Source organism: Bombus fervidus, chromosome 11 (assembly GCF_041682495.2).
Source record: "Bombus fervidus isolate BK054 chromosome 11, iyBomFerv1, whole genome shotgun sequence".
NCBI classification, from domain to species: Eukaryota; Metazoa; Arthropoda; class Insecta; order Hymenoptera; family Apidae; genus Bombus; species Bombus fervidus.
In genome coordinates this window covers 6,151,910-6,167,166 of record NC_091527.1, presented here as the reverse complement: position 1 = coordinate 6,167,166, position 15,257 = coordinate 6,151,910, and the positions used below count along the sequence as shown (strand labels likewise).

The 15,257-nt window shown below is 41.0% G+C and overlaps 2 protein-coding genes across 3 annotated transcripts in view; one reads left to right on the top strand and one right to left on the bottom strand.

Annotated features, from left to right (window-relative positions):
• LOC139992109 (mediator of RNA polymerase II transcription subunit 20-like) overlaps positions 1-15,257 on the bottom strand; it is a 142,338-nt gene that overhangs the window by 111,627 nt on the left and 15,454 nt on the right. The gene's annotated exons all lie outside the window — the stretch shown is intronic.
• The window catches only part of LOC139992104 (facilitated trehalose transporter Tret1-2 homolog), a 104,720-nt gene that overhangs the window by 79,243 nt on the left and 10,220 nt on the right, over positions 1-15,257 (top strand). For both annotated transcript variants that reach the window (XM_072012648.2, XM_072012649.2), the window contains exon 2: positions 12,122-12,223. In XM_072012648.2, the coding sequence (XP_071868749.1) occupies positions 12,122-12,223 (102 nt within the window). The remainder of the gene's footprint in view (positions 1-12,121; positions 12,224-15,257) is intronic.

Below are 15,257 nucleotides of genomic sequence, written 5' to 3'. Positions count from 1 at the left end.
TTAAAATAAAACTGTAAAACCAGTGAATTTGACTGGTGTGGTAGTTCTAGTGTTAAGATCTTATTATTGAGAAATTCTTACGATCTCGTATCGTTCGAAACGTTGAAATCTTCTAAAATTAATCGAAGTAATAACAATGATCAAAGTGTTAAAAATCTGACACCCATAAAGCGAATAAGAATGCTACAAATCGCGTGAGATTTTTATTGCAATATCGAGTACATATTTTCCCTATACTCCAAAATTACAAACTAGTCAATGATTCTTCCGATAATATTTGTCAATGACTCGTCCGATAATTTCGTAATAATTTTTCAAGCAACAAGTATTTGAATATATGAAAAAAATAATAAAAAGGATAGTTCAGAAAATATGGAAAGAAGTTAAAGTGATTAGGAGATCAAACAGGGACGGGACCGTTTTTGTTTTCTTTTTTAAGTGCAGCTCGCTTCTTTTGAATGTCGTATGGGTTCTTAAACGTCCAGGAAAAATACGAAGGGGCGCTACAACAACAGAGGCCGTAAGATGCAGACTGAAAGAGCCTAAGGTAAGGCTCGTAACCCTGGATCGTGACTTCGATCGAGTTCTGGTCATTACCCTTCGAGTTCCAGTCGAAATGCATCGCGCCACTCAGGGATTACCGGGTACATGTACCTCTCGCTATATCGAATCATCCTTAGTGCGTGGATTCATAATTCTACGAGAATTTATTACCACCCCGTAGACCGAGATATATCCTCCTTTTAACTTTGAAACGTTTCTTCTCTTTCCATTCCACTCTTCGTCCACCTCTCTCGATTGCCTTTCTCGGCCGAGGGCGGAAGTTGGAGCAAAATCGGTGCACGGAGGTGGTGGGAGCTAATTGTTCCTCGAAGACGTGTTCGAGTGGCGAATAAAAGTTTATCGCGGCCAATTAAGCTCTGGCTACGATGGATGAGCCATTCTAGCAACGATACCATCGCGCGCAAATTTCCGAACGGGTTTCATAGAATTGAAACGAAACTTTTATCTTCCATTCAATTTTTACTATCTTTTAATCCTATGGTCGTAGGAATTTTTGATTAAGCAAGAACTATTGGGGTGGCAACTATGTGATTGCGACTTTTGTCATTAGGTGGTAATGACAAAATCCGCAACCACTTAGTTGCCAATTCAATATTCTGTAGTTAATTTTTGTTATAAGAAATACTTAATTGTTATATAAAACTATTTGTTAATTCTTTGGCGTGTGCAAGGATTACGAAACGAAGAAATCGATGATAAATAATACTAGAAACGCAGAGATACATGACATACAAGAATGATTTCATTTAAAGAGCAATGGAATTAAAAAACGATCGATTAATTGTTTATCTTTGTTTTTGCTTCCGACGAAAAGTTTATCCTCAAAGTGGAACAATTTTTATCTCCATCGTTTAATGCACTGTTTTTCAGTGAAATTTGCTTACACGACCGGAAATAGCTTATTTTCTGTCTGCTGCTTGTTTTCCCACTTGCCGCGACGACGACGACGACGACGACGGCGACGGACGTCTCGCGAAAGAACGCGATAAAAGGACCCTTCGGAGGAGGTAAAAAAAAAAGGACCATAAGGAAAAAAATAGGGTGGCTGGAAGGCGGTGAAATATGACAGACAAATTGGTTGGTTGCTTTAGACGGCCACAGTTGGATACAGATATTCATAGCCACTTGACCCGAATGCTCGGGCAAAAGCAGCGAAGCGGGGGAGGGAGAAGCCTAATAAAACATAAAATACGGGGTGTAAGCTGCATTTCATTACTGCGAGCTGACTGCACGGGGGTGCATTTTCTGCCGGTTCGAATTGATACGTCTTCCTTCGCGCACATCGTTCCTCTCTATTGACCATTTCCTTTTTCCCTTTCTCGTCCAGTAGTTCGATCGTGATCACGTTGCAACTCGAAACACGACCAGAGAGATATTCCGGGGAAAATTCGTCTTGACGATTTATCGCAGGAAAATTCATCGTGGCCGTTCTTTACTTTCGCGTTATTTCTTTTTTCCTTCTTTTTTTCCACGGACGAAAAGTAGAACGGTTAAAATAAGGATGCATTTTATAGTTTCTTTCAACCACAGTGGAGTACACCGTATCCTCTGCTCGGTTTTGTTTCAATTCACTTTAGCTATTATTTCTTTCTAAAATATCGTAGCTTTTCGTTATTTAATTTTTCATGCGAAGAACTTATTATGATGTAGAGAAGATTGTGTATAAAATTTCGTAGCTTCATAGCTGATACTGAAACTACCCTTTTAGGTATTTTGTTGCATTTGAAACATACAGTTGCTTTCGGTGAAATTAATGTTTTCATCGAAGCGTGATTATCATCGTCGCAGAATTTTCATTGTGATCGCCTAAACGTGGTATATTTATTATAGCATACAGGTTCGGTAATTCCAGCGTCAAACAAGAACATCGAAATTCCATTAAATTTATAAGAGAGACAATGTCTGTTTTATAAAAACCTCTTAGTTACGAGTAACGAATCGGCCGAAATTTTCTACACTTCGTTACACAGTTGCAAAACCACGGCCTGATATCGGCGTCTCTTTTTACCCGAGTTGCGAGACGAAGAACGGCACCGGTGCAGATTCCACGAGAAAAACTTGAGAAACGATCGCGAGGTAGCGACCTGCGGAGGTTTCGGCTCGATCGATTGGCCACGGGGGCGAATTTCAACGTTGCGGAGGAAATGTACGACGTTGTTTCCTCTTCGTCGAGGAAAGAACGATCGTTAGTAACCGTGAACGGGGAAGGTAGGAGTGGAAACTGGCGCGCGAGCACGGACGAAACTTTCGAATAAATCAGCGGCGATCACGGCCGGGTTTAATCGAACGTACAACCGAAAAGGAAAGAGAGAGAGAGGGGCCGCGCAGGTAATTAATTGGTACGAGTTTAAAGGCGAGCTACGATTAAGTAAACGCGATATTATCTTGTCGCGAAGAATTATAGCACCGCAACGGCTGATAATATGCGCGCGGTATTTAATTAACGTGGCGGTAACTTGGCCACTTCGATACGTTTCGTGCCAGTTCGACCGTGAATATTAATTTTCTCAATTTTTTCCGTCTTCTACCCTTTAGTCTGCCCTCGCATCGTCCGAATAAGGGTTGCCAGGATGTGCAACGCGATCGGTGGAACGTAGAAAAATTCGGTGTCTGGGCGGCGTTCGTTCGAAAGAAATTAAACGAGCGTCCTTGGTCGGGAGGACACTCTTTCTCTTTTTCGAAACGCGGCAGTAATTTCATAAAGAGCTTCGGCGAACGATCCGGCGTTCCCTTGACTCGCGTTTTCGTGGAAGACGCAAAGGCCGCTCTCGTTAATGAAATCCGTTCCCCGTCCCGTGTTCCGTCGAGCCATCACTCGACTTCACGTTGCGATGCAAGAAACACGTATAACGTAGAAAGATGGGAACTGGAAATTAGAAAATTGTGGTCCAGCAAAAGAAATATATATAAATAAATAAATCTACCAATTTTTCGTATTATCGCGCCTCTTCTTTACGGAGAAGCAAGAACGAAGTTTGTTCGGGGAAGAAAGAAGACCGGCTAACTTTAGCTGTTTTATATGGAAAGTCAGGGACAAGAGAATGCACGCGTGCACACGGCAGTGGCTGACAAGAGAGAGACGTAGTAGGTTCTCCTGAACGTGAACCGACGACGTGCTCTTAGGAGCCGGACAGTGAGCGATGAGAATGGAGCTTTGGAGAAACGAAAGGCTGTCTCGCGTGCACGCAGACTTGAAAGAATATAAGCGAGGCAAAGCAAACGTTATCAAAGACACTAATTCAAAATCACTCACGTATGCAGCAAACCGCGAACCGTGGCTACGCGTGGTTTTTCCGACCTGATTGAGCGACTGACAAGCACGAGCGAACAAGGCGCGAACGTGCGAGCTTAGAGAACAGGTGCGAAGGCAAAGTGAATGAGAACGAGTCACGGCGCAAACGGTGAAAAAACAGTGTCCGTGTTTTTCAACGGCGTTTCAGAAGTGGCCTGACACCCAGCATCGCGCTTCCTGCTTCACAGATCGATCGAATATTCAAGCCCGGTACTTTAACTAACAAGAGAACGACCGCTTCCGTAAAGCGGCCAGCGCTTCGTATGCAGAACTCGCGTTTTGCATACGACTAGCCTAGGGATGGGTGGCTTCGGCAAACCTAACGATCGATTCTTCCGTGTGAACACATGGAATGGACTCGCGATTCATTTACGCCAAGTGGTCGCGATGAGAGAGAAATTCGTCACGGAATCAACGCCAGGATTGCACGACTATGTTTCTGTCTGCGAAACGTCTTTCTTGCATCGTGTACACGCTTGTTCAAAAATGTTAGTCTCGTATTCCATCGATCAAGTCGGATCGAAAGTTTTCTACTCGCATGAAAATTGGAAAAAGTGATTGATGAATTATCCAGCGATAGATAAAGCATTCAACTATATATGCAACTTTATATAACGAAGAGAATATACGAGATTCTATTAGAAGATACAGCCACTTTGACATTCACAATCCACACTAAATACCTAAGTTTTATTAAAAACGAAAGGTAGAACTTTTCAGTGGTAGTTTCACACAGAATCTATGAAAGTAAGTGGAATATTGGCATACACGTATACAAGTCACGTGTAATGAATTTCAAAGAAATTTATAATGGAAAAAAGTGAGACGTCGTCAACGATCGTAGAATTTTCGTATGATTTTTATAATTGAGTTGAAATTTGCAAGAAGCTTTACGAACGTCGATAGACAATTTGTTATTCTATGAGCGATATTAACCAACTCCAAAACTGGAAAACAGAGGAAATGTGCAAGTATCATTTTTCAAAATTTATCTCAAAATCTATATGGCTCTGTAATAGCTTTATGGGGCTTTATAGGCCGTCCCAAAGGGTTGGATATAAATGACAAACTGACGGAAGTGTTCGAAAATTAAACATTAAACAGAGTACCTGGGTAACGAAACTGAGAAATATGTACAAGAGACAGCGAGTCAGTTATTTTGCCTCCTGACAGTCTTGGTATATTAATCGAACGCTTCTGTCCTTATTGAGCACTGATTCATGGCGACAAACCAATTTACACGCTACAATTATAAGAAATTACACGGCGACTGGTACCGGACACCGCCTACGATCCAGAGAACGGATTATTTCGTTGGTCGAGACTCGATATAATTAATGGCGCCTCGAATCGTTGTCGATTGCTCGATGCATTCGCGTTAACGCTCGTTATTGAGCAACCCGTTCGTAGCAACGATAGACGTACAGAGCAATAGAGATAGATAGATGGATGGATAATTGGTGCGTGGATTTTCGCGCCGTGTCGAAATCGAAAATGAGAAAGCCAGCAGGCAATTATCGAGTTAACGAGTGACACTTTATTGTCGAGATATTTTAACGCAGTCAAAAGTGGCGTTAGATGCTAATATATCGCGAGGGTTACATTGACGATTATAAATGAGTATTTGAAGTAGTGCCGGTGTATTCAATAAGGCAAAATCTATGTCAAAGAAGAAAAAGTTCGCGTAAGGCTGGCAGAATTACCGTGAGAGCAACGTAGTTGAGCAATGCAACGGTCTGAACGAACATCAGTATGTACAAATTGGTTGTTCGATTTCCTAACTCGCACGAAGTATCGTTATTATGCTCGATAATTTGATGCGTTTCATCCCATCGGTATTGGTGAATCGTTTCAATCACAGGTTTAATGACGTTTATAATTTACCCATACAGCAATTCACACAGAATCTATGAAAGTAAGTGGAGAAAGGAAATGAGAACGAATATTGGCATACACCTTTATAAGTCACGTGTAATGGATCTCAAAGAAATTTATAATAGGAAAAACGGAGACATCGTTAACGATCGTTACGAATAATAGAATATTCGTATGATTTTTATAATTGAGTTGAAATTTGGAAGAAGCGTCACGAACGTTGATAGACAATTTGTTATTACACGAAAGCTCTTGAATTCTACAACCGACACTTTTCATCATCTGAAATAATGAAATTAATCAATCATTGGAAAAATACATTCAATTACGTTCCAATTGTTTTGACCATATATTTGATGCTTTCTAGGAGCTACATTTTTATCAAATTTTATTTAAACGAATAAATTCTAGAGACAGAATTGTGGATAGCAATTTACTTTTCCAGGGAAAACGTTACGATTTCTTAGCAGATACTTAATTACCCTTGTGCCTGTAGAGCACGAAAGCGTTTATGTTTATCAGAAATATCGGTAATTAGGTTGCGTTTCTCCTTGTATAGGAGCCGATGCAACGATTCGAAGACAACAGGAGGCCCAACCCTTGGTTGGCTCGCGGCAGTCGTTCTCCAAGGCATCTCTTATTAAATCTCGGCATGAAATTATTATTAAGCGTGCACTATCGTGGCGTCGACGATCCTTCCAGGCACATGCTTCGCCTTTATTCGGGGCTAACGTCTAGGGAAAATATTATCCAACTCGGTGCTCAGTATGCATGCGCGCCGTGCCCTGGAATACTCCCTCGAATTCAGATTCATCTATTCAGATTAATCCCCCTGCTCCCTCCGCGGATATAAATTCCAACCCTGCCCTTTTCATTTTCCGCAATCTTCCCCGATACGTTTAACGTTACGTAAACTTTCCCCTCCTCGATGCATTTTTTATCACGTTACACGCGTTACGTTCTCATCCTTTATCTTCCGATAGGTAACGACTTTCTGTATCCACGTTCGACGCTGTCTACGAAGATTACACGAAAAAAATACGACGAGTAAAGTTTCGTTGATTGTTTTATTTCCATGTTGGTTAGCGATTAGAAGGATGTACCATAATATAACATGGTTAGAGAAAGGAACAATCCATTTGGTTCGGAGATATATGTAATCCTTTTAAAAATATATATGTATTTATTTTTCGTCCTCACAGTCCGAAAAAGAAACTTGGCTTAGCTATATATTTCTGACTCCCACTCATCCCCATTCAACTCTTAGAGCATCCATCACCTCCAAACATCCACACCCATTCTCATCCCCATCCCAAACATACAAGTCCCTTCATATATCTAATAATACAGATTATATATATGTGTGTATAATTCTATATATCAGGTTGTCCGAAAAGTTTCGGTCGTTTCATAAGGAAATAATAGATGCACATTTCTTGTTCTCTATTATTGGATTGACAACTAAGTGATTGCGGATTTTATCATTAACACCTAATAACAAAATCCGCAACCACTTAGTTGCCAACTTAGTATTTTATTTTCTTTAAAAAAGGGGAGAAATTTTTGCCACAACCTAATATATATATATGTAAATTCCCTAGAGTTATAGTGTGATAGGGACTCTCTCTGTTTAGCACGACTTTCTTTGTTTCACGATCAGAGCGACTTTCTTTTGTTTTACGGACAACCATTTTGAGAGACACTCATTTCCCAAACGGATGGACAGAGAGCAACATCAGAGATAGACAAGATCACAGAAAAAAGGAATAATTATTTAAAACATTGAAGATTGACGGAGAAAGGTCGGTAGCTCAGGAGGTTGAAAATCGATCCTCGATTTTCAGGTAGACATTGCACAGATCTTGTTATTTATTGTTTACTGTTACAGATTGGTATTAATTGTTGTTTACTCCTGTATTTCATTTAAGTATTTTCATAGTAAACTCGATTTTCAAACTTCAGAATCGATCATCTGAATTACCCCGAGATTTACGACGTTACATATGTATCTTTTTTTTAGCAATGATTGGATGATAAATCCATGACACTCGGCACGATCAAACTAATACTCGTCATGTTAAAGCATCGTGTAAATAATTTATCAACTGTATCTAAGAGACCCACTTTTCGGAGCTAAGGGTTGTATTCGATTATGTCGTATTAAAATGCTGTTATTTAATCATAAAGTAACATTAAAATCAGAATATCAAGAAAGCCGTACCAATCGCCTCTTTTTCCTTTCATGTCCATGTACCTTCGGCTTAGTACAAAAATCCAGAGAAGAGCAAAAGCTCGCGTTTGTATCGAAAAAACATTCACAGCATACCTCGTGCCTTTGTCCCAAAAAACATAATTTATTTCATCGTGCCGAATAAAAATTCGCAGCTGGTCAACGGAATCACGAAGCTTTTCATTTAACATTCCTTGTGCAAGAAACCCTCGATGGCGAGGGAGCGAGGCGCGTTCGATTAGACAGCAAAATCGTTTTCAACAGGATCGCTCGGAACTTGCCAGGCGTTTCGAAGATATTGATTTCGGCCGCGATTCGGAGCCACGGTGCTCCACAAACCTGGAGGCGAACGTTCGAGGGATAAATCCCCCGGGAGAGCGCGGCAGAAAACGTGAGAAATCGCAAGTGAGGGTAGCCGACGAGCTTATCCGCTATCTTGTCGGTTATTGAAAATCGGGTTGCTCGTCTCTGCTAGTCCGACTGGCAACCGGGAACAAAGTGTCGTCGAATCGGACTGCAGATAGCGGGACAATATGCGAGCATCAAGCAGGAGTGCGGAAAAAGAGGGGAAAAAATGGAAAGGGAGATTACTCGCGAGGGAATAATCAAGTAACAGCGTTAGCCCACCAATTTTCATGAATTTTAATGCAACGCAGGAAATTTTGTTACACAGGGGAATCCCACTTATCTGGATAACTTCATTTTTCCCAACGAAATTTTAGTCGGTGATTGAACGAATTCTTGTTGATTGCACGTGCATTTAGTAGACGAACAAATTTCTATCCAGGCATTGATCTTTCACTCGCGTTCGTAAAAACCTGAATATGCATAAATATTCACGGTCTAATTAGTATTCGCTAATTACTATGTGCATAATATAGTACTACAATATACGTAATGATCTAATCTACTTCCTCTTACCATTCTAACGAGAAAATTAGTCAAACAAATGGCTTTTTCCTACAAAAAATTGATAAAGGCAATGGAACAACGAGACGAACGAAACCAATGCATTGTGCATGTTATACAGCGAACCAACGCGTTAAGATGAATATTCCACTAATCATCCGAGTCAGAATACATTAGAAACCATCAACTATCAATTTGCTCGCATAATAGAATATCTAAAAGGTGGCACCTGTAGGTGTTTACGATTCTCGTGGGTTCAGGCACGAGTACGTTCGTCGTGGTTTCTTCGTAACGATTTTCGTTCGTGGATTTTGGAATCGAGAGTGAAGGAGATCTGAATCGTTCGACCATCGGAAAGTGTTCAACTTGGGAGGAAGGCGGGCATGAGTGGGTGGTAGAGAGTACGGGCGAGTGATTTAAACCGTCCATTGTGCGCAGGACTAAGGAATATCCGTAGTTCTAGCGGTATCTCAATTATAAGAGGTATCTAGCCTCGTCTTGAACGTTCGCCTATAATTATCCGACCTCGTCGAGTATCTCGGGGGAAGTCGAAGAACTTGAACCTATCGCAATAAACAACGGTTATAAAAAGACGGCGCGGCGCGGCGCGTTCCTCTCGCGACGCGAGAGACGCGAGATAGCTGGAAAGGGAATATCGCAGACGTACTACTCCCGTCGGCGTGCGAGTACACGCCTCCTAAATTTCCTTATCAGAGCCCACGCGCTTAAAGGAGGGAACGATACTCGAGTTGGCGAACCATTCTAATATAAATCATACGAAGATCGATAGAAACGAACGTGGCGAAGCAACCGTATCCGTGTGCAGTGGCGAACAAAAGTATCGTTACAGATCGGATGTTATGTTTCAATCGGGATAAGGAATATGATTTTTCTTATGGAATTTCTTAGGTGAAACGCAACTTTCGAGTTTAAAATTCACATACGTCGAGGACAAAGGTTGGAAACAGTTATGATATCCATTTAGAGACACTTTGTTATTAAATAAATAAGGAAGGAATGAGGAACATGGTTTTTCTTATGGAATTTTTAGGTGAAACGTAACTTTCGAGACATTTTGTTATTAAATAATAAGGAAGGGATGAGGAACATGGTTTTTCTTATGGAATTTTTTAGGTGAAACACAACTTTCGAGACACTTTGTTATTAAATAAAAATAAATAAATAATAAAATAATAACTAAATAATAATAAAATAAGGAAGGGATAAGGAACATGATTCTTCTTATGGAATTTTTTAGGCGAAACACAACTTTCGAGCTTAAAATTCACATACGTCGAGAACAAAGCTTGGAAATAGTTATGGTAATCCATTTCGAGACACTTTGTTATTAAATAAATAAGGAAGGAATGAGGAACATGGTTTTTCTTATGGAATTTTTTAAGTGAAACACAACTTTCGAGACACTTTGTTATTAAATAAATAAAAATAAATAAATAATAAAATAATAACTAAATAATAATAAAATAAGGAAGGTATAAGGAACATGATTCTTCTTATGGAATTTTTAGATGAAACACAACTTTCGAGCTTAAAATTCACATACGTCGAGAACAAAGCTTGGAAATAGTTATGGTAATCCATTTCGGGACACTTTGTTATTAAATAAATAAGGAAGGGATAACGAACATGATTCTTCTTATGGAATTTTTAGGTGAAACACAACTTTCGAGACACTTTGTTATTAAATAAATAAAAATAAATAAATAATAAAATAATAAATAAATAATAATAAAACAAGGAAGGGATTTTTCTTATGGAATTTTTAGATGAAACACAACTTTCGAGTTTAAAATTCACATACGTCGAGAACAAAGGTTAGAAATAGTTACATCCATTTCGAGACACTTTGTTATTAAATAAACAAGGAAGGTAAATAAGCAACGAGGAAGTTTCTCAGCGTTGTGTCCGTTTTATATTTTTCATTATTTATCTTTATCGTTTGTTTCGTACGGCTGCTTCGCGATAACGAATGACGAATATTGTACTTCACAAAAATCTAGATAAAGAATCGTACGTCTTACAGATACGCGCGTTAGCTTACAAGTAAATCTGGTTTGTCTCGACGCTTTTACCAATCGCTGTATGTACAGCGTAGAGCGAAAAACAGAATTCTAAAGTATTATGTATACAATTTTACGGTAGCTTGCCGAGTATGCGGGTACTGGCTTACAACGGCTACAAAATTTTGTCGATCGACGAAACCAGTTGGCAGTAAATCACGAAAGGCGTGAATGGAACGGACAGGTCGGACAACCGTTACCATCGTTCATTCGATATCTAAGAAGGCCAAAGAATCGCAGCAGGGGTCTTACCATTCTCGTCCAATATCGTGTAAAACACACGCGTCCTCGGTGTCACGGATTTGAACGTAACTCGTACAGCAACCGGTGGACACGCGTAGTCGCGAAACGAGACCAGTGCCGACTACGATTTGCTGGTCAGGTGGATGTAAATAAACAGGCCGGCAGGCGTGCAACAATTCGCATTCGAGCGGCCAAGAGTGGACACCGCCAGAGGATTTAGACGTAACATGGTCCTCGGCCGACCAACTTGACGGCCTGCCAGACGGAAAAAAGATTCTGCACGTTTTCCGCGGCCAGGAACACCGCGTAGGCGATACAATTGGACGTAGAACCCGAGGACAATTATCTGTCCGGCTCCCCTAGACAATGGTAGCCACGGAAAGCCTTATCGTGGGCTGGTTGCGTTAGTCGCAACACGTTCAACGTTCCCCTTTGTAGTTTCTGGAAGCTCGTAAAGTTCAAGTCGCCGTTTTTCTCGTCGAATGCCATTCGATTACTAAGGTTATTCGCATAGGCTCGCCAACTAAACGGAAATTTACGAGTGACTTCAGAACGACGGATCTCGCTTGACAATAGAATATCGTGTCAATATTTGTGTACAAATAGCGAAAACAATGTACACCCGGACGATACGTGGACGCGTTCTTTGGAATAGGCCAGAAGATAACTTACAGCTGTACTAATGGTATTCTGGGGAACGCGTGACTAATCTGGCTGTCGAGTAAGATCTATAGTTAGACGAAAGTGGAAAATCAAATTCTCGCGATAAGAGTGCGTCCGTTTGAGGAAGACTCGAGTGGACACACAGGGTCGAAGAAGGAAACTTTTTTGGTCATCCTTGGTGTTTCGATATAGGATGCTGCGTGAGAAATACCATGGTGGAAGCTTCGTATCGGTTGTATCATCGATATCTTTTTTATGTTGCAGGTAACGACTGTGCCGGACGAAGGCGAGAACAGTTTTAAAATGCCCAGAGCTTCTGTGGTACACATGACTTCGACGGCGACCAGACCGCAACACATGTCGCAGGTATCGATCCTTTTCTTCTTATCAGCTTATCCGAATTGCTATATTTTATTGTTTATTGGTTTAAAACGCGATGATTCAATGGATACACTCGAACTGCTTTTCTTTTTCCTCATGTAGTAGCTCTGAGTCTGCAGAAAATGTAAAAACCACAGATCAGAATTCCGCAATCTACAATAGCTCTCTTTCTCATTCTCTCTCTCTCTCTCTCCCTGTAGATCGTATTCTATCACGAATTCTATTTTTTGAAATTTACTACTCTTAAAAATAGTTTTTAACCTCATTTGCGTGAGAGTAGTAAACGAACAGTTGGCAAACAGCAAGTCGAAATTTGGTGCAAGCGCGATTATCAGCAATCAAGATGGACTTTATCTCGTACCCATTTCGCCGTGCACTCCGGTTCCCGAATAATCCAAATCCAGTAAGCGTAGCGAACATCTCCTTCTTGGCATAGATCCATATTGATATGCAAATACCAAAGACACCCGCTAGCTTAATCGAGTGTCCCGAGCTTAAAATGCATATCGAGCGGGCTGCTTCGGCCGAAGCTCTCTTTCCACCTTCTTTCTTTTTTCTTCCTCGCCTGTATACAATGGCGTGCATTTGGCTATCCCGGACTGACCAGCCATTTTCATAATACCGCCACTCTAAAGACTTTCAAAGCTCTCTTTCCCTCCTTCTTTCCTCTTTTCCCTCGCGCACCATCGTCTAATAGTTTTAAGCTAATGGCTCTCCTAGTTAACTCTGACCTAACTCGAGGCACATCCTTGGGCCGCGTAAACGAGCTTTTAACGTCGTAGCAGAAGAAACGCACGGAGGAAGCTTCCACGTAACAGGGATATTCATACCACTAGCAGAGACTGTTCATCCGAACTTTCAGCGTGAAATGGTGTTGCGACGGCGGGTCGAAGTTGCTTTTGCACCGGGGCATTTCACTTCGACTAACCGCGGTCACCGCGAAAGCTTTACGAGACTCGCGACAGATCCCGCAGAGGCTACCATTTTCGTTCCAATCCTCTTCGTATCTATCTTTTGACAAATTACTTTGAAAACTCGTATCGGATTGCCACGTTGACAATTTCTCAATTGTTTCCCTAGAGATACGAGTTTCCCAGTCTCTGTCAATTTTTCAAAGATTAGTCGATAGTAGCGTGCGCAAATTGCTTTATTCGTCTAAAGTTAATCCTACCATTAAAGTTAATCGCCTGATTTTCTCGTTCGCGATCAAGAATTTTCCCTTATTATTTTATACTATATTATATCAGAGAATAATGACATAGCGTTCACAATATACGATAAGTATATTCAGTGCAAAATTCAAGATCGAACTTCAAAATGTTGAGGCTTAGTTGACTCGAGTAGTTCTATCCTGTTGGCTTGGCAACTAAGTGATTGCGAATTTTGTCAATACCACCTAATGACAAAATCCGCAATCACTTAGTTGCCAACGCAATATTATACCGAAATTTTTACTTCTTTTTTCACATAGAACTACCTCTGCCCTTTTTCGATCCCACTATATTCGGGCTGTAGAATCAAAAAGAAAAGAAGGAGAAAGTGGTTGAGAATTCGTGGAATCGATTGGCCAGATTAAGGAAGCGGTTGGTCGGTGCTAAAGCGATTTCCATTAGGCCGCATCTTGCCGCGATCAACGGTCGGCCAGATATTGCGGCCGATAAAAGGCTCGCGCTTGGTATAACGCCATTTTATTATCGTTCGTGGTTCGAACGGCACCATCAATATTTGCACACCGAAAACAAACCGAACGTACGCGCTGCGATACAAATCCATTTACCATCCTTGCTCTGCACGCGAACGAGAATTAGATTTCAGGATTATCGAATGCAGGTCGTGCATCAAAACGGAATCGCGTAGTCGGCCCTCCGTGGCTCAACCTCTGTTTCCACGATACGACCGAACTGAAATTACCCGGATTCGTTCACGCTGTTTCTAACTTTGACGCTGTCCATTATACACCAATTAGTCGGCGAGGATAATCGCATCCGGCATAGTAACTAGGTATACGTGTTATTGGATTTCGAGTAGAAAGCGAATCTCGTTTCGTTATATCTTGCAGCTTTTCATTTGATTATCAACCTACGAGCCCCGTATAATTGTACGACTGGCTGACAATCACAATGCTATTGCTCGGTTCATAAACTCGTTACCTTATTTTTCGTAAATTAGTTTTCTACGTTTATCGTAATAAGAAACTGATCAGATACCTTTTCAAAGACAAGATCCATATTTATCTAGAGAATTCTCTTACAAATTTTCATTTCCCTGCACGCAGTATCAAATGTGTCTTAATGTGTGCAATCGTACAAATTTCTTTTTTGTGCTTCATTTCAGCAACGTTTGTTCCAACACGCTTTTCTCGTTGAGAGTCGTACAAGCATTCGCAGTGTTACTTGTGCAATCAAAATGACACGCCATAAACGTGCGCAACCACGAAATTAAATCATTAGAATCTAAGTAAACGTAGAATTTTGTCAAATCAGAGATCCTATCATTAATATCGCATTCCCTGCGAGTTGCTCAATTAACGATAATACGCTCGCTCTAATTTTACGACATCTTGCTCATTGCACACGCCACGTACGTCATATAAAGCCGACGAGGTCGTATGTAAATTAGTCTACATGCAACGTTATAACGGAATTGCCAGATCCAATATTATAGTTAGTAACAACAAACATGATCTATATTGTTTCTCTCCTATCAAACCTAACAGATCGGATAATTCGGTTACTCGGAGTTTCGAGATCCAGTTTAATGTCGATCCGGATTGTTCGATCGCGTTTCCCCCAACTGGCGTTTCAACGTACGTAGACGAACGTTTGACAGATGAGTTTAACGCGCTGTGACTATAAATGGTCAGAGTGTTAGATCGAAAGTCAGCATCAAAAGGGTTAAACGCTGGGCCCAGGCTGGGTCACCAGCTGGACGCGATACCAGCGAAGAGCGACGCGAGCCACCGGCTGGTTTACAGCAGCATCGCACTGTCGAATGTCGTAAACCGCTGGTGAGTCACGTA